The sequence below is a fragment of the Balaenoptera borealis genome (genome assembly GCF_965194805.1).
Source record: "Balaenoptera borealis genome assembly, chromosome: 14".
Classification (NCBI taxonomy): Eukaryota; Metazoa; Chordata; class Mammalia; order Artiodactyla; family Balaenopteridae; genus Balaenoptera; species Balaenoptera borealis.
Genome location: NC_138875.1, coordinates 75427219 through 75446437, shown reverse-complemented (window position 1 = coordinate 75446437; position 19219 = coordinate 75427219). Strand labels below are relative to the sequence as shown.

At 41.8% G+C, this 19219-nt stretch overlaps 1 protein-coding gene across 5 annotated transcripts in view; it reads left to right on the top strand.

Moving 5' to 3' along the window:
- The first annotated feature begins 1949 nt into the window (after positions 1-1949).
- The window catches only part of LOC309610617 (BICD family-like cargo adapter 1), a 96168-nt gene continuing 78898 nt past the window's right edge, over positions 1950-19219 (top strand). For 2 of the 5 annotated variants that reach the window (XM_082353681.1, XM_082353678.1), the window contains exons 1-2: positions 1951-3227; positions 10291-10506. In XM_082353681.1, coding sequence (XP_082209807.1) covers positions 2790-3227; positions 10291-10506 — 654 coding nt within the window. In that variant the 5' untranslated portion in view covers positions 1951-2789. Of the gene's footprint in view, positions 3228-10290; positions 10507-19219 lie in introns of all 5 variants that reach the window. The other 3 variants (XM_082353680.1, XM_082353679.1, XM_082353682.1) reach the window with 3 other exon arrangements.

Below are 19219 nucleotides of genomic sequence, written 5' to 3'. Positions count from 1 at the left end.
TTGGAGGGGAATATATATTTTTCATTAAATACATTATGTTAAGATTTAATAGGTTTATTTTAAGTATTTAAAATAAAAATTAAAAATTTTCTCTTTTAATTTTTAATACAGTAAATATCAACATCTAAACCTGTATAAACTAAAGTTTTTTGAGATCTTTGATGATTTTTAAGAGTGTAAAGAGGTTCTGAGACCAAAAAGTATAAGAACCACTATTCTAAATAGTTCTCCAAAGTTGGGCTGGTCTCCTTTGACTATTCACAAGAAGATAGTACTTAGGGCCAAACCTGTAGTAGAAAATGATCACTTCCTAGTCAGGTTAGGCAGGGGAATATTGTGAAGAAGGATCCTCAGAAATTAGAGTTAGCATTGTAATAGTTCATTCTCACAGTAATAGGCAAGTCTAATAGAGTAGCACCATTGAGTTTAAGGAAGGCAAGAAAAAGACCTTTCGGGAAAGACAGGTTGCAAGTCTGAATCAGGAAAAATAAATAGCTGAAACAAATGCCTTTTGATTAGGAATTCTGTTTGCTCTTGATATGTGTGTCCCTAATCTATTTATAGGAGTAACTTCTCCTTTCCTGATCAAAAAAGACAAAAGGGATTCTTCAGTTGGGTCTCACCATGGGCCCACAATTTCTGTTCAAGAGGGCATAATAAAAAGTGTGAGAACAGTGCATTGTTGGAATGGTACCATGGTCAACTTTCAAAATTTAGCTCTAAGATTGATGTGGGAACCCCTCTATGGTCTGTCTCCTTTTCAGTCAACAAGAGAACAAAGTCAGCCCTGAGGCTCAGGACCTTTAGGATTCTGACCTTCAGCCTGAGAGTAGAAGGTGATGTATACACCTGAGTATTGTTTAGGCTCTGAAATTAATAAGGACAAAAAGCCATGAGAAACCATTTGACTCATTTCAGCCGCTCTGTGTCCTGAAATACTCCATCTTACTGTAATGAAAAGAATCAAAATATGATCTAACTCAAAAATGGGTTGTTGTCCAAGAGGAAAGGGAATAGTGACCAATTCTAGCTTCAGATGGGATTGTTTCTGAAAATAGAAGACAGAGCATTACCAATGAGGTCAAAGCAAGAACCGACTGGAATCACCCAGTAGGTTCTTCAGTCCTTGGTTTGATCATTGCAGGAAGCTTTCCTGATAGCACCTTGGATATCGATACAGGCCATCTTGATCACAAATTACTATTTATCTTCCTCAACACTTATATGTGAGGAAAGTAAAGAATAACGATATATATGTGAACCCTGGAGTCAGCCTGTCTGGATCTGATCCTGTATCTCTCAAGGCCTCAATTTCCTTCTCTGTAAAATGAGACGAGTGATAGTACTGACTTTTAAGATTCTTGGGAGGATTATCTAAGATAATGCGTATAAAGCACTTAACACAAGACATGGCACATACTAAGCGCCTAATAAACGGAAGTTATTATGGAACGTCTTTGCTTCGTATTCCCATCTGTGAGCAGTTTTTTCCGTTATTTCTCAACATAACCCCTTTCTTTCGGGGCTGCTGATCTCTGAGGCATCTGGTCCCTTATATCCCTGAGTCATCATCACTGAGATGCTGGGTTTCTGAAGTCATCCCTCCTACTGCTCTCTAGGGCTCCCTCTCTTGACTGCTTAACTCTCACGGGAGCCGAGACCCACAAGCCGTGGCTGCGAGTCTCTGTCGGGCTTGGCCACCCGTCTTGGAGAAATGTCCTCAGTCCCCTTGGTGATCACCTAAGACTGAGACCCATTGGACCCAGAGAAACGCCCCAGCCCAGAAGCGGGAGTGAAGCCGGGGATGGGGCCGTGCCCTGAGGTGATAACAAGGCTAGGGGCGGGGCCGTGCTCGGAGGTGCGAGCGAGGCCACACCCCGAGGTGAGCGTGCTGGGGGCGGAGCCACACCCGGTGGACGTGAGGCCGTGGGCGTGGCCGCGTCGGGGAGCCGCCCGAACAGTTAGGGATGCGCCAGCCGTCTCCACTGGCGGCGCGCGCTGCCGCCCCCGGGCGTGAGGCAGCGCAAGGGTTAAGGCCGTCGGCGCCACCTGGGCGCCGCTGAGGAGACCCACGAACCGGCGAATCGCGCGCTGGCGCGGCTAACAGGTGCCCGTGCGCGTCAGGCGCCGGCAAGGGGCGGGGAGAGGGGGCGCGGCCGGAAGCCCCGGGCGGGGTGCGGCCGGCCGGGTGCACTGGAGGAGCTGAGGTAGTCAGGAAGGAGCTCGCCGGGCTGCGCGGCGCGCGATGTGGAGCCACCGCCTCGGCCCCTGCAGCAGCCGCTGTCGCCGCCGCTGCTGCTGGGGCTGCCGCCGAGCCGAGGGACATGGAGCGCGGCTGCAGAGAGCGGCCACCGGCAGCAGCAGCAGCAGCGAGCGTCGCAGCGACAGCGGAGCGCCGCCCGCCCCGTGAGGCGCTGCCCGGCCGGCGGCGGCAGCGGGAGCAGCAGCAACAGGGTGGTTGAAAAGCCGGCGGCGGCGTTCCTCCTCGCAACCTCCCCTCCCGCTTCGCCTCCCCTCAGTCTTCGCTTTCTCAGCCTTCCTTTTGCCACCCCCTCCTCCTCCCCAGCGCTCGCGGAGCAGCTGAGCCCGGGGGCGGGGGAAGGGGGCGCGTGCCGCCGGCGCGGGGGAGGGGCGGGGCGGCGCACGCCGCGCCCAGGGCTCTCGGAGACCCGGGGGGCGCGTGCCGCGGCGTGAGGAGAGGCGCGGGGCGGTGCGACGGGGCCCCTCCCCCTTGCAGCCTGGCGCGCGCCGGCCGGGCCGCACCGCTGCGGGCTCCGCGCGCGCGGGCCATGTCCTCCTTCTGCCTGGGCTTGGCTGGCCGCGCTTCAGCACCCGCCGAGCCGGACAGCGCCTGCTGCATGGAGCTGCCCGCCGCGGCCGCGGACGCAGTCGGGAATCCAGCCGCAGCCGCCGCCGCCGCCCTTGTCTCCTTCCCCGGGGGCCCCGGGGAGCTGGAACTGGCGTTAGAGGAGGAACTGGCGCTGCTGGCGGCCGGGGAACGGCCGTCCGACCCCGGAGAGCATCCTCAGGCCGAGCCCGGGCCTCCAGCCGTGGGGGCCGAACTGCAGCCGCCGCCCGCCCAGGATCCCGAGCTGCTGTCGGTGATCCGGCAGAAGGAGAAGGATCTGGTCTTGGCGGCCCGACTGGGCAAGGCACTGCTCGAGAGGAACCAGGACATGAGCCGGCAGTACGAGCAGATGCATAAGGAGCTGACAGATAAGCTAGAGGTGAGGACATCCCTCCTGGGATGGGTGGGAAGCGGGGGGTTGGGGGGAGCCCAGGCACCCGCCTGCCGGCCCTCGGTAGCTTCGGGAGCCACTCACCCACCCCACCCCATCCCACCTCTTTCTTGCTCATCCTCCCTCACAGAAAACCACCTGGAAGCGGGGTAGCATGGAGGGTTTTGGATTATCAGACGAGGACATTCATTGAACCCACCTGGCTTTCCCACCCTACTCACAGCAAACGGGTCTATGCACGGCTCCAAACACTGTGGGCCGTTCTGTATACATACTGTACACAGCATCTAAAGTAGAGTTTACAGTATGACTAATTTATACAGCACTGAGGTGATGTCCGCACACAGGGAAATTAGAAAGTCGCGAAGCATTTAAAATATGCTCCATGTTTTCAGAGAAGTAGTTAATCACTAATCAGGGTGTTAGCCTAAAGCTTTTCAGCTTTGGAGTTAAGGCCTTCAGATGCCCTTGTCTTAACTTCCCGGCAGCTCAGAGTTGTGGGAAACAAGTGCCCCTAAAGGGGCTTTATATAGCCTTCAAATAGTTAAGGATTAGAAAGTATGGTTCCATTGCAGAAATCAGGTGAGCCTGGGCTCCGCATGTGACCACTGGTTGTGGATTTGATTTGGACCTCAGTATTTATATGTATTTAAATAGTACTTTTCTGTTTCTGTTCTGGGTCTCACACATGCAATTGGATTGCCAAATGCAACCTGTGAGAACCATACAACTTTAACCATTGTTATAAATACCCCTTAAAGTATCTTTAAGATTTCTGCCACTTCTCTGGACCAAAGTCTTTTGCAGCTATGCCTGTTTGTTTTCTTGACCTTAACTAGAAAAGGGCCTTGAAAGTGATACAGGTTGCGGCCATTTATAAAAATTAAAGAGATTTTTTTTTAAAAAAAGTGGGGGTAGGGGAGGTGCATCTGTGGCAGTTGGGATGAGCTTATCCTTTTCTGCCTGTGCATTTACTGTTGTTACCCAGTTTGGTTGCAACCAATTCTTTTTATTCTTAGTTAGAAGAGAATAGTACAGCCCTGAATGAGGTCTGAAATTGACCATAGTCTGGTTTCATATCACTGCTGCGGGTCAAACAGTCAGAATGTAGATTCAGAAACTTTTCTATAATAAGAAGTGTGTCTGTATTCCAACGACATATCAAAAGTAAATCAGGGAGGAAAAAAAGGAAACCACTGTAACCCTGTAGTTCAGTTGGCCTCTTAACTAGGTCTGCCAGTCGATGAACTCCTGAGATACCTCTCTGAAAAGTGGTTTGTGAAACCTGTAGGTAGACTGCCAAAAAGCAAGCCAGTGAATTGAATTGTTTAATTTTCACTTGAAGTAGAGGTCTAGGAATAAAAGGGTGTCTTTTTTTTTTTAAGAGATCTGATTACAGGCTCTATATACAAGTACTACTGCAGAGATTTATGCTTGTGATTTGAAATTCCTTCAGTAAGGGACTTGATTAAAGAGATAGCTAACTTGAAAGGAACATCATATCAGTCAGTTTGATTAGTGATAGATTTCAGGGTAATCCTGAGTGTGCAGTTATACACATCCTGGTTTCCATTTGGAACCTTTATACATGTCTTCAACAAAGGAAAAAGATATTCAAATTCTGTAACAAGAAAGGTTCTATTGTAAAAGAATAAATTACATTTGACTTTTTGCTGTTGACTTGATAGACAATAATAAAATAGTTTAAAACTCTTTATTAAACTATTTTAAAAAATCTTCACTCCTCTCAGGTCAGCATATGAACTCTAGTGTTAAAAGTTTATTTTTAATTTCTGGAAGTTGGTTGCACAACAGTATGAATGTACTTAGCACCACTAAACCAACAGTACACTTAAAAATGGTTAACATGGTAAATTTTATGTTATGTATGCCTTACCACAATTTGAAAAATAACATTTTTAAAAAGTGAAATATTGATTGCTAATCAGTATTAATGAGTGATGAAGGGGTTCAGTTATACAGTTTCTTCTAGGTATATCTGAAAATTATCATTAAAAAGTTTTAGTTTTTTTTTAAAAAGTACACTTAAAATTATCAAGGTATTGTCATTAGTTTCTTGTTAATTCTTTTAGTATTAATATGAGAGTGACAAATCTCATTAACAGGGGATTATTTCATTTGATACCTGCAAGTGAATTTTCCCTTGCAAATTATACCTGTAAGTATATTTTTTAAGCAGCTTAGATTTTAGAATGTCTACTTGGACAAATTCTAAAGTTTAATACAGCCACTCTGCTAGATTTTCAATTAAATTCAACATTTAGGAGTAGAGAACCAGCCATTACTTTAAAAAACATTTGTAATTTTCTACAAACTATCAGACAGTGGAGTCAAACACATTTTCTCATGGGTTAGTTTGAAAGATAAACACATGAGTGGACTCTGAGAGAATGTTGGTTTGACTATTAAATAATGAGACTGGTTTTGTTTTAGTCCCATCTGCTTACTTACTACTTCAGAATTGGCACCTTTCTAATTTCAGAACCAAGTCATTTTCAAGATCTTTTCTACTTAATCGTTAGCTATTATTGAATACCTCTCCAGTTCTGTGCACCAAACACAAGATTGTGTTTTGTCATTTAAAACATAAAGTACTTGATCTTACACTGCTCTCTCATTAAAGGCACACTCTTTAAAGTCTTTATTGGTTTAAAGGTTAACATAGAAGTTTTTTAGTTAGGCATCTCTTAGGGTTAAAATGAAGATTCAATTTAATTTAAGAGATTGTAAGGTTTTGGTCATTTTTTTCCACCCTTAAATTGACTATCCTGTATTTTATTCATTCCCTGAATCAGATTTTCACATGCTTAATTTTTTAATATAAATTTGTTTATTTTTGGCTGCATTGTTTATTTCGTTGCTGCACTCGTGCTTTCTGTAGTTGCGGTGAGCGGGGGCTACTCTTCATTGTGGTGCGCAGGCTTCTCATTGCAGTGGCTTCTCTTGTTCCAGAGCACGGGCTAGTTGTGGCTCGCGGGCTCTAGAGCGCAGGCTCAGTAGTTGTGGCGCACGGGCTTCGTTGCTCCGCGGCATGTGGGATCTTCCCGGACCAGGGATCGAACCCATGTTGCCTGCATTGGCAGGTGGATTCTTAACCACTGCACCACCAGGAAAACCCCTCATGTGCTTAATTTTTTTTTAATGCCTTTAGATATTTTATTTCTTCTGCGTCTACAGTTAGCCCTTTTGCTTTTAAAACATATCCAGCCAGGGCCTTAGTAGTTTCTTTTTTTCCCCCAGAATATGAACTAAGACAGTAACTTGGGTTTATGCACTTTTTTCTTCAGAGATTAAATCATTATTTAGTTTTTTAAAAATATGTTTTTAAAGTCCAGGATCCCCTTTTTTTCCCATTCTAGCTGAGAGTGAATTATCTCTTACTGCAGATGTAATCTCTTTCCTCAATTACATTTTCTTCCCCCTTCCCTAGGCCAATTCTAATGATTCTACCACTATTTTTTTTTAAGAGGCAAAACAAGTAAGGTGAAAATGATTCATAATTGGGTAGTAGATTTAGGTAAGCAAACGCAGGGGTCCTTATTTGCATTCAGTGCTTGGTCCACTTAAAAAATAGTATTTTTCTTTATATTTTTTAAGAACCATATCCTGGACTTACGAGAATAGTGCTGCTTTTTTGGTTCTTTGCAGAAATCCATGTTACTGGTTGTAACAACCAGTTTTAGGTGGGCTAATGATATTAACTTTTGTTTTTTTCAGAGTTTTAAATAAACTTTTTTAGAATGGTTTTAGATTGACAGAAATATTGGAAAGATGGTACAGTTTCCATATGCCCTGCCCCCAGTTCCTCTGTTATTAACATCTTACATTAGCATGGTATACTTGCCATAGTTAGTGGACCAATACTAATACATTATTGTTAGCTAATATCCTTAGTTTATTCAGATTTCTTTAGCCTTTGCCAAATGTCTTTTTCTGTTCCAGGATACCACCTTACATTTAGTTTGTGTATCTTCTTAGTCTCCTCTTTCCTGTAACACTTTCTTAGACTTTCCTTGTTTTTGATGACCTTGATAGTTTTGGCATTAACTTTTTTCTCTTTTTATTGAGGTATAATTGACATACATCATTATATTAGTTTCAGCTGTAGATATTACCCTTTAAAATACCATATAACTGGGGCTTCCCTGGTGGCACAGTGGTTAAGAATCCGCCTGCCAATGCAAGGGACACGGGTTTGAGCCCTGGTCTGGGAAGATCCCACATGCCACGGAGCAACTAAGCCCGTGAGCCACAACTACTGAGCCCCCGTGCTGCAACTAATGAAGCCCACGCGTCTAGAGCCCGTGCTCTGCAACAAGAGAAGCCACCACAATGAGAAGCCCGCTCACCTCAACGAAGAGTAGCCCCCGCACCGCAGGTAGAGAAAGCCCGCGCGGAGCAACAAAGACCCAACACAGCCAAAAAATAATAATAATTAAAAAAAAAAAAATACCTTATAACCCCAAGAAGCAGGGAATAGCATGGGCAGAGCCTGACCTCCACACTTGCTGATACTCTGCCTAGAGTTTATTGGTTAATTTAGCACTTAACTGAAAGTATAATTCTAGGAGAAACCTTTCTTTTCTCAGAGTAGACAAAAGGCTAAATTCTGTATGTTCATTAATAGGAAAGTCTTGATTTTTTAAATTAAAGCATTGGGAAACCTGAATTAGGAAGTTTGTCACGTGTGCAAAGAAATGTAAGGACAGAATAGACTGATGAGCACCACCTGTCCTCAACCCTGCCTCCCCGCCCCACCCCCCGCAAGTGGATTAGATTGTTTCAGTTGCTTGGTTGGGGTGTTCACTAACAGCTGTTGGCTGAATATTTTTAAGTCTCTGTTCTTTTAGAACACAAACCTAATTTATCTGGCCTCTCTGTAACACTGTGATGACTGAGTTCTTGCTGTTGCCTTCTGCTCAATCTTTTCCATTTTGAAAAAACTCAATAAAACCAAGTATCACAATTTTAGGCTGGTAATTACCATTTCTGCATTTCATCTTTCTGAAGTTTGTATAGTGACTAAAACATTCTCATTTTTGGAAGTTTAGCAAAGTGAGGGAAGCGTAGAGCAGAAAATTTTCATGCTGAGGAGTACAAGTCCCTCTCTTGTCATTCCTTTTCCCCTGTGCTCCAAACTGAGGCTGTATAAAGTATAACTATAATGTGACTTTTTCAACGAATATACCAGAGTGGCTATATCAAAATTAATTATTCCCTTGAAGTGGTCAACTTTGGAGGCTATACAGTTATCTCAGTGAAAACTGCCTTTGCTGATGTTCTCAGAATTTTAATTTTTCTGACTGCTCTGTCATGGTAAATTTGCATCTTTTGGGGGTAAATTAGACTTTCAGAAACATTTACAAGTCACTCAGAGCAAATTAGGGGAATAAAATGGCAGGATGAAATGAGATAATCTCTTTTTAGACGCATCTCAGGTGTGAAGTAATGGGACTGATTTTCTTGTATAACTATGCACTGGCCCTTAAAGCTTTCCAAAAGAGGCATTCCAAAAAACATTCGAAAGATGAGAACTTGGGTAGAATAAGAGTGTAGGTTCCCAAGGTGAAAAGATGTTTGAGTATGCTGAAGGTGAAGATTCAAATGCTCATCTTAGCTTGTTGAAACAATCTCAGTGCTTGATATCAACCTTCAGTACATCAGAATTTCCAGTAGAACCTAGATAGATAGATAGGTAGATGCCTGCCTAGGCCTCATCCCATTCTTAACTGAATCACATCTTTGGAATTAGTATTTAGGTGGATGTATTTTGAACAATTATACCAGAGATTTTCTGATAGCAGCAAAAGTTGAGGACCATTGCTTTACATTTCATATATTCCCTGAGGTATAACTTGGCTTTTTTGTACATACTATGCTTTTTAAGTAGGAGAACATACTTTCCTCTGAAAAGACGAATTTGTATTTATCTCAGAGAAATAGAAAGATGTTCTTATTTCCTTCAATCCAAAAGAGTTCTTTTCTGTCGAGCTGCTACTTCAAACCATCTGTACTTTTCCTGCATACCATTTGTCACGCTGTACCATTTAATACTTTTATCAACCTCTCCCACTAGAATGGAAACTCCATAAAGGTAAGGACCATTATGTTAGTGGCTAGCCTGTAACAGGCACTCAAGAATGAATGAAAGGATCAGAAATAAATATGCAAGGCTAATAAGTCATGATTTAATAAAAGTGGTCCTGAACCTGAACTTGCCTTAATGATTTTGAAATACAGTGCTATATATAGCAAGAAATATTTATTGAGTTGTGATTTAGAGCATTAAACAAAGTCAAGTGACTAAGACACAAATCCCAGCTCTCCCATTTGCTAGTATAGACCTTGAGCTTGTTATTGAATCTCTTATCTTCTGCTGCTTCATTTGTAGGAAAAGGTGGTTAATCTGAAGCATCTATGGAGTTCTTTCTAGCTCTGAAAATTCTGTGATTCTAAGTGCCTGCTATTATGCCAGGCATAATAGATGACAGCAAAAGAAATTTTCTTAAGGACTCATTTTAAGTTGTTTAAATGTATATTTCACCAATTAATAGATGATTTACTAAATTTCAAGTGAGTTCCTAAGTCTAGAACCCCCATTCCTAAGGATAAGAGTAAACATTAAGTATTTTCAGTAGGAATGACATTCTCTGTGAAATCAGCCTTCCCTACTCTGGAAGAAGGGAATATTTTTGCAGCTGTGAAATGGGCAACTTCTCCTACGTGGCAGAGTGTTTTGTTGTGCTCACTGACTAGGAAAAAGAAAAGTTAGAAGAGTGTGAAAAGAGAAAAAAAATGAAAGGCTCTGGATTTTTTTTTTTTTTTTTTTAGTATTTATTTATTTATTTGGCTGCACTGGGTCTTCGTTGCCGCATGTGGGATCTTAGTTGCAGCATGTGAGGTCTTGTTGCCTGACCAGGGATTGAACCTGGGCCCCCTGCATTGGGAACGCAGAGTCTTAGCCACTGGACCACCAGGGAAGTCCCTGGAATTTTTAAAGGTTTTAAAATCCTCTTCATTTTTCACCCAGCACTTAGAGCAAGAGAAACACGAACTAAGAAGACGATTTGAGAACCGAGAAGGGGAGTGGGAAGGGCGTGTGTCCGAGCTGGAGAGTGATGTGAAACAGCTTCAGGATGAGTTGGAGAGGCAGCAGGTTCATCTACGGGAAGCAGATCGAGAAAAAACACGGGCTGTCCAGGAATTATCAGAACAGAACCAAAGGTTATTGGATCAACTCAGCAGGGTGAGTCACAAGTTAAGAGTTTATGGTATAAAATACTAAAAGTTGAAACAGAGTTTCTGTGTAATGTCAACCATATATATAAGGTAAGAGTTGTTGCCTTTGGTATTGATATCAACAAATGAAATATTTTTCACCTATAAGAATTTCAGCTGTGGTGAACTAGGTGTCAGGAGCAAAGACCCTTGCCTGTCATTAGTCAGCTGTTGGACTTTGGCAATCACTTAACTTGGGAGTTTTCTCATTTTTAAAATGTAATAGTTTGCTTAATGAATCGATGTTCCTTATATCTCTGCAAGTCTATGATTCTTTTACCTAAAGAAAGTCTGTCACTGGTAAAATTATGTTAATGCATTTAGTTCAAATGTTAAATGGTGCCATCTTTAAACTGAAAAGCTTAGGGAAAATTTCTAGAGCAAATGATTTTCATTGGTACTACATTTGCGAATGTACATTCCTTCTTATTCTTTAAATATGAAGGGAGGTACATGTATCTGTATATAAAATTTGTTCTCTTTGTTTCCACATTAAGTAAAAGTTCTTTATTTGTACCTTTATAGGGTGGTGTCATGGAAGTATTAATTAACCAAAGTCAAGATTGTAGAATCATTGCAAAGAAGGAGTTTGAGGGCTGTGAGTAGGTGGAAATCTAATTTAAATACAGAACATACTTTTTAACAAATGCAGGAATGTTGTTTATGCCCTGGTCTCTAAAGCCACCTACTTTTGAAAATTAAGAGCTGGATTTTTACTATTGTAGCTCAGACCTTCTTACGAGTTGAAAATAAAACAAGCTCAGTTACCAAAGGAAAAAGAACTACTCTGATCAAATCCCTAAGCACAAACGTTCGCAGGAGAGCACTGCCCTTGTCCGCATGGTTATGTTTGGTGCTTAGGTCTCTGGGAAAGGCTTAGCTAGGGCAGCATGTGAAGTTATTTCACTAGTTTGTGTCATAGTTGCTTCCCATGGGGACCCTGAGACTGGTCAAAACCTTCATGCCTCACAGGGAAGTGTAAAGTAAATGCTACCACTAGAGAAACGGAGAGGAAGAAGGAGAGGTACGGAAGGAGTGAGTGGAACAGGGTATCTCGAGGGAGATTGGGGGTGGGCAGGGGAGAGACAGAAGGAGAGAGATGCCTAATAACTTGGAAAATAGCTAGTTGCGGGAGCTATCAGATTGTGAAGGTGAGAGTTCAGGTAGGTGGAGCTAAAGATCTTGCCTGCAGGTTTCTCATCTAGGGAATCAAATCACCATTTGACTGGCTGGAAAGGAAGAGCTGGACAGTTCTTCAAGAAGTCATTATAGGGCCAGCTCAGAAGCCTTTCTGACTCAGTTCTAAAACCTTTTTTAGCAACCGGGAAGGGAATCTCTATCTTTGTAAGATTTTATAGGTTTTTTTGGGTTTTTTAAAAAATAAATTTATTTATTTTTGGCTGCGTTGGGTCTTCATTGCTGCGTGCGGGCTTTTCTCTAGTTGCAGCAAGCGGGGGCTACTCTTTGTTGTGGTGCGCGGGCTTCTCATTGCGGTGGCTTCTCTTGTGGAGCACGGGCTCTAGGCGCGCGGGCTTCAGTAGTGTGGCTCGTGGGCTCTAGAACACAGGCTCAGTAGTTGTGGCGCACGGGCTTAGTTGCTCCGTGGCATGCCAGACCAGGGCTCAAACCCGTGTCCCCTGCATTGGCAGGCGGATTCTTAACCACTGCGCCACCAGGGAACTCCAAGATTTTATATGTTTTTGAGGCTTTATTCATTATTCATGAAAGATTAACCAAATAGGCCTGGCCAGATTGATTTATTTGTTCAAAAAAATTAATAATTATTCTGAACTAGTGTTTCTTATGGAGACTTTTGAAAGGAATACAACAAACCAGAACAATTTAAGAGGAAATTATTTCTTGGGAGCTAAGTTCATGTTACAAAATAACGTGAGCAGAAGCCGACTCAACTCTGCTTTCTGATCTGGTGAAAGATAGGTGGCCGGAGAAAGCAAATATTAATATGACATAGCGAGAGCACTGAGCTTGGAATTTGGATGAATGTTGAATCTTGGCTCTGCTTCTCATTAAGTGGGTGACCTTGTTTGTGCTTCCCTTTCCTTATCTTTATTTTTTATTAAAAAAAAAATATTTGGCTGCACCAGGTCTTAGTTGCAGCATGTGGGATCTTTAGTTGTGGCACGCAGGATCTTTAGTTGTGGCATGCGAATTCTTAGTTGTGGCATGGGAATTCTTAGTTGCAGCATGTGGGATCTAGTTCCCTGACCAGGGATCAAACCCAGGCCCCCTGCATTGGGAGCGTGGAGTCTTAGCCACTGGACCACCAGGGAAGTCCCCCTTTCCTTATCCTTATTTTTTTAAATTATTTTTTTTAATTTATTTTTGTCTACGTTGGGTCTTCATTGCTGCGCATGGGCTTCCTCTAGTTGTGGTGAGCGGGGGCTACTCTTTGTTGCAGTGCACGGGCTTCTCATCGCGGTGGCTTCTCTTGTTGTGGAGTACGGGCTCTAGGTGTGCAAGCTTCAGTAGTTGCAGCACGTGGGCTCAGTAGATGCGGCATATGGGCCCTAGAGCGTGTGGGCTTCAGTAGTTGTGGCTCGCAGGCTCCAGAGCGCAGGCTCGGTAGCTGTGGAACGCGGGCTTAGCTGCTCCGCGGCATGTGGGATCTTCCCGGACCAGGGCTCAAACCCCTTTCCCCTGCAGTGGCAGGCAGATTCTTAACCACTGTGCCACCAGGGAAGCCCCCTTTCTTTATCCTTAAAATGGAGGTTGGGGACTTCCCTGGTGGCGCATGGTTAAGAATCACCTGCCAACGCATGGGACACAGGTTCGAGCCCTGGTCCAGGAAGATCCCACATGCCGCGGAGCAACTAAGCCCACGAGCCACAACTACTGAAGCCCGCGCACCTAGAGCCCGTGCTCTGCAACAAGAGAAGCCACCGCAATGAGAAGGCCGCGCACCGCAACGAAGAGTAGCCCCCGCTCTCCGCAACTATAGAAAGCCCGTGCACAGCAACGAAGACCCAATGCAGCCAAAAATAAATAAATAAAATGGAGGTAAAAATTTGTACCTCATGCAAGTACTGTTGAAATGAAAATGAGGTAATATGTTTATGTTAAGCAGAATATGAAGTTAAGAATACGTTTCAGTGTTGATGGTTATTTTACTAAGGCAGTATCTTTATAGTTGAGGTTCCTCTGCCTAATTTCTCTGTAGAAAATACTGATAAGCTGTTCCCAAAGGAATATAGGAGGATAACATTTCCACTAGATCTAGATTCTTGTTATCCTCTCTGGCCTTGAATGTAGGCCCTTGGTGAGTTTTGTGGCTTTTTTTCCCTTTCTCTTTTTAAGCAGGCCAAGCCCCTTGGGTTTCCATCAGCAGCCAGTTTAGATTGCATTTTATTATCATTTTATTAACTGAGTATTCAGGAACTAGAGGAGTTGGGCACTTTGAAGTGAATTAAAATTCTCCTAGGACAAGTTAACAACCAACAAAAGTAGTAGAAGGCCATGCTTTTCTAAAAATGTATATAATGTGTTTTTATAAGCATGAAATGTATAGTATCTAAAATGTAGTATATTTCTGTGATGCTTTTGTCGAAAGTATTTTTTATTGAAGTATAGTTGATTTGTCCAAAGTATTTTTAAATGTATTTCCTTTGCTGCCATGGTTTTTTTGTTTTTTTGTTTTTGTTTCTGTTTTTAAATAACTGCTTTATTGAGATAGAATTCATATGCCATAACATGTACTTTTTAAAAGTGTACATCACCACTATCTAATTATACAATAGAACATTTCACACCCACCAAAAAAGGAAACCTGTACCCATTAGCAGTCACTCCTCATTCCACCTAACACCCTATCTGACTCCCTGACCCCTGGCAACCACTAATCTACTTTTTGTCTCTATGAATTTGTCTGTTCTGGACATTTCATGTAAACAGAATCATACTTATGTGACTTTTTGTGACTGACTTCTTTCCCTTAGCATAATGTTTTCAAGGTTCATCCACATTGTAGCATATATCAGTACTTCATTTTTATGGCTGAAGAATACTCCATTGTATGGATATAACACATTTTGTTTATTGATTCATTAATTGATGGACATTTGGATTGTTTCCACTTTTTGGCTTTTATGAATAAGACTGCCATACACATTCATGTTCAAGTGTTTGTGTGATCAGCGTTCTTTTCAGCTCTAAATTAGGATGCTATGAGCATATGTATCCCATGAGCTTCTGGATCCTCATTATGATGAAGGAAGGGATGGGTACTGTTGTAATTTTATAGCTGAGAAAACTTGAGGGACAGAAAGATATGTGACTTAATTAAGGCTCTTCCGGTTCAAGACTGATGAGGGTTCCTGTGCCTCAATTTCAAATTTCTGAGGCAGCAATTAAGGTCACAGACTTTGGAGCCCAGACAGCCCTGGGACCAGACACCGTCTCTGCTATTTACTAGCTGAGTGAGTATGGGAAAGTTTTTCCACTTTTTAAAATCTTAGTTTCCTCCTCTGTATAATGGAAGCAATTACACTATTACTATTAACTGAAGCTGTTATGAGGACTAAATGAGCTAATGTATGTAAAGCTCTAACCACAATGTCTAGCATACAGTGAGTGCTCAATAAATGGTAGCCATCATAATTATCATGTCCTCATTCATGTAGATGAGATTTCTGCATCTTGTCCAATGTTGATTCTCTAATTGAGAGAGTGGATGAATCTGAAGTGTCCCCAGCACATATCAGCATGTAAAAATATTTTGTTTAGTAGTCAAATCTCTACTCAAAAATATTTGTGTAAAATTGACCCTCCTAGGAGTTGAGTCAGGTTTATTCTATAGCACCTAGTACCAACACTGCTGCATATATCCTGGGGATACCCTTATCCCAGTTCATTTGCTCATTTGGACAAAATGCCCTCTAAATTCTCTTCTAGCTCCTAAATTTCTGAGACTCGTTTTTGTGAAACTCAGGTTGACATATCTGGAGAGAGTATAATTCACTTTTTAAGTTAGAAAGTCATACTATGATAGCGTTGACAGTGGGGGTGTAGGACATTTTAAACACTTATCCTCCTAATTATATCAAAAGTAGAAAGAATACAGTGGGCCTTACTTTCAAGAGGAAAGGCGAGATATGGGCCATGCTTGTTGCCTAAGAAGAAGGAGATATAAATGCTTAACATGGAGGTTTTTTGAGAATCCTTCTGATACATAAATATAACAGCATTTTTAGAAGAAACTTCCAGAGCCTGCAGATGATTTTCTCCCCAACAGCAGCAGCTAAGATATCAGAGTTCTGATCAGTATTAGAGTCCTGAAGTGGTTATTCACTAATTTAAGCTACTACAGTTTGTAACACTGTTTAGGCACTATAGAAAGTTCTGTTTATATCCTTCACCTATTATTGGTGTGTAAGAGTTTTTTTTACACATTCTTGATGGTATTATATTTTCATTTTGTTTATGGAGTCTTTTACCAAACAGAAGTGTGTTCTTTTAGTGAAGTCAAATTTATTAATCATTTCCTTTATTATTTGACTTTTTGTGTTTTGCTTAAGCCTGTCCTCCAGGTCATGACGATATTTTCCTGTATTAATTATAATTATATTAATTATAAAAATTTAAGACTTGTTTTTTACATTTAGATCTTTAATCTGTCTAGAATTTATTTTTTACTATGATATGACATAGGAGTCCAGCTGTGTTTTCTATGTGATTTATTGTCTCAGCACTGTCTATATCCCCATGAATTTCTAATGCTGTGTGGATTTTTTAATGGAAAAAAAAATCCTAACATTTAGTCTTGACTGAAGAGCCAAGGTAACTTAAAATAAAAATTTTAGAGGGCTATATAAAACTGTATTATTTTGCTAGGGCTGTTGTAGCAAAGTACCACAGACTGAGTGGCTTAAACAACAGGAAATTATTGTCTCACAGTTCTGGGGGCTGGAGGTTCAAAATCAAGGTGTCGTAAATATTGTTTCCTTTTGAGGGCTACGAGGGAAGGATCCCCTCCAGGTTGCTCTCCTTGCCTTGTAATAGATGGCTGTCTTGCCCCTGTGTCTCCTCCCTCCTTGTATCTGTCTCTGTTTCCAGATTTCTTCTTATAAGAACACCAGTCATACTGGATTAGGGCCCAGCCTAATGACCTGTTTTGGTTTTTTTAATTTTTAATTAAATAGTTGTAAGTAGTTGTAATTAAATAGTTGTATAGTTGATTTACAATGTTGTGTTAGTTTCTGGTGTATAGCAAAGTGATTCAGTTATATATGCATATTCTTTTTCATATTCTCTTTCATTATGGTTTATTATAGGATATTAAGTATAGTTCGTTACACTATGCAGTAGGACCTTGTTATTTATCTATTTTATATACAGTAGTCTGCATCTGCTAATCCTAAACTCCTAATTTATCCCTCCCCCACCCCCACCTTCCGCTTTGGTAACCGTAAGTTTGTTTCCATGTCTGTGAGTCTGTTTCTGTTTCGTAAATAAGTTCATTTGTCTCATATTTTAGATTTCACATATAAGTTATATCATATGGTCTTTCTCTTTCTGACTTCACTTAGTATGATAATCTCTAGGTTCATCCACATTGCTACAAATGGCGTTATTTCATTCTTTTTTATGGCTGAGTAGTATTCCATCGTGTATATACACCACATCTATTTTTTTTAATTGAAGTATAGTTGATTTACAATGTTGTGTTAATTTCTACTGTACAGCAAAGTGATTCAGTTATACATATATACATTCTTTTTTTATATTCTTTTCCATTATGGTTTATCATAGGATATTGAATATAGTTCCCTGTGCTATGCAGTAGGACCTTGTTGTTTATCCATTCTGTATATAAAAGCTTAACATCTGCTAACCCCAACCTCCCACTCCATCCCTTCCCCAACCCCGTCCGTCTTGGCAGCCACCAATCTGTTCTCTATGTCCGTGATTCTGTTTCTGTTTCAAAGATAGGTTCATTTGTGTCATATTTTAGATTCCATGTGTAAGTGATATTATATGGTGTTTGTCTTTCTGACTTCACTTAGTATGATAATCTCTAGTTGCATCCATGTTGCTGCAAATGGCATTATTTTGTTCTTTTTTATGGCCAAGTAGTATTTCCTTGTATATATGTACCACATCTTCTTTATCCATTCATCTGCCAATGAACATTTAGGTTGTTACCATGTCTTGGCTATTGTGAACAGTGCTGCTATGAACATAGGGGTGCATGTATCTTTTTGAATTATAGTTTTGTCTGGATATAGGCCCAGGAGTGGGATTGTTGGATCATATGGTAACTCTGTTTTTGGTTTTTTGAAGAATCTCCATACTGTTTTCCACAGTGGCTGCACCAACTTACATTCCCACCAACAGTGTAGGAGGGTTTCCCTTTTCTCCACACCCTCTCCAGCATTTGTTATTTGTAGACTTTTTTTGTTGTTATTTGTAGACTTTTTAATGATAGCCATTCTGACTGGTGTGAGGTGGTACCTCATTGTAGTTTTGATGTGCATTTCTGTAATAATTAGCAATGTTGAGCATCTTTTCATGTGCCTATTGGCCATCTGTATATCTTCTTTGGAGAAGTGTCTATTTAGGTCTTCTGCCAATTGTTCGATTGGGATTTTTTGTTGTTGTTGAATTGTATGAGCAGTTTGTATATTTTGGAAATTAAGCCCTTGTAATGACCTCTTTTTAATATGATTACCTCTGAAAAGACTATCTACAAGTAAGGTCACATTCTGAGGTATTGAGGTTTGGACTTCAACATATGAATTTCAACCCATAACAACCATTTTGGGGTGTTTTTTTGCCAACAGGTTCAACTCTTGGATCTTAGTACTGTCCGTGTGGGGGCTGTTCACAGTGGTGCCACTTACTTTCTTTCTTTTTTTTTTTTTTTTTTTGTGGCTGCATTTGGTCTTCGTTGCTGCGTGCGGGCTTTCTCTAGTTGTGGCAAGCAGGGGCTACTCTTTGTTGCGGTGCGAGGGCTTCTCATTGCGGTGGCTTCTCTTGTTGTGCAGCACGCGGCTTCGGTAGTTGCAGCACACAGGCTCAGTAGTTGTGACCTGCAGGCTCAGTAGTTGCGGCTCGCGGGACCTAGAGCGCAGGCTCAGTAGTTGTGGCGCACGGGCTTAGTTGCTCCACGGCATGTGGGATCTTCCCAGACCAGGGATCGAACCTGTGTCCCCTGCATTGGCAGGTGGATTCTTAACCACTGCGCCACCAGGGAAGTCCCTGGTGCCACTTTCTTTGTGGGTTGCATACACTCAATAACATATTTACTCACCAAAGATACTTATGCCTGTGACCATACAGCTAAGGTCTACCATGACCAGTGGGGAGAGATTTAGGACCTTTAATTTTATTCTTTGAAAAAGTCCCAGATTCACCTCCCTCCTACTTTTCCTCTCATGACTAACTGGCATTCAGATCTGTGTAGACTAATGAAACCTTTATTATTATTATTTTTTAGATCTTTTTTTTTTTTTTTTTCGGCCACGCCATGTAGCCTGTGGGATCCTAGTTCCCTGACCAGGGATCGAACCCACGCCCCCTGCATTGGAAGTGCAGAGTCTTAACCACTGGACTGCCAGGGAAGTCTCTAGATCTTCTTTAATTCAACATTTGGCAAATACTTAATTGAGCAAGGCACAGGGGATATAGTGGGAAACACAAGGCTTCTGTTGTGTGAAGCTAGTAGG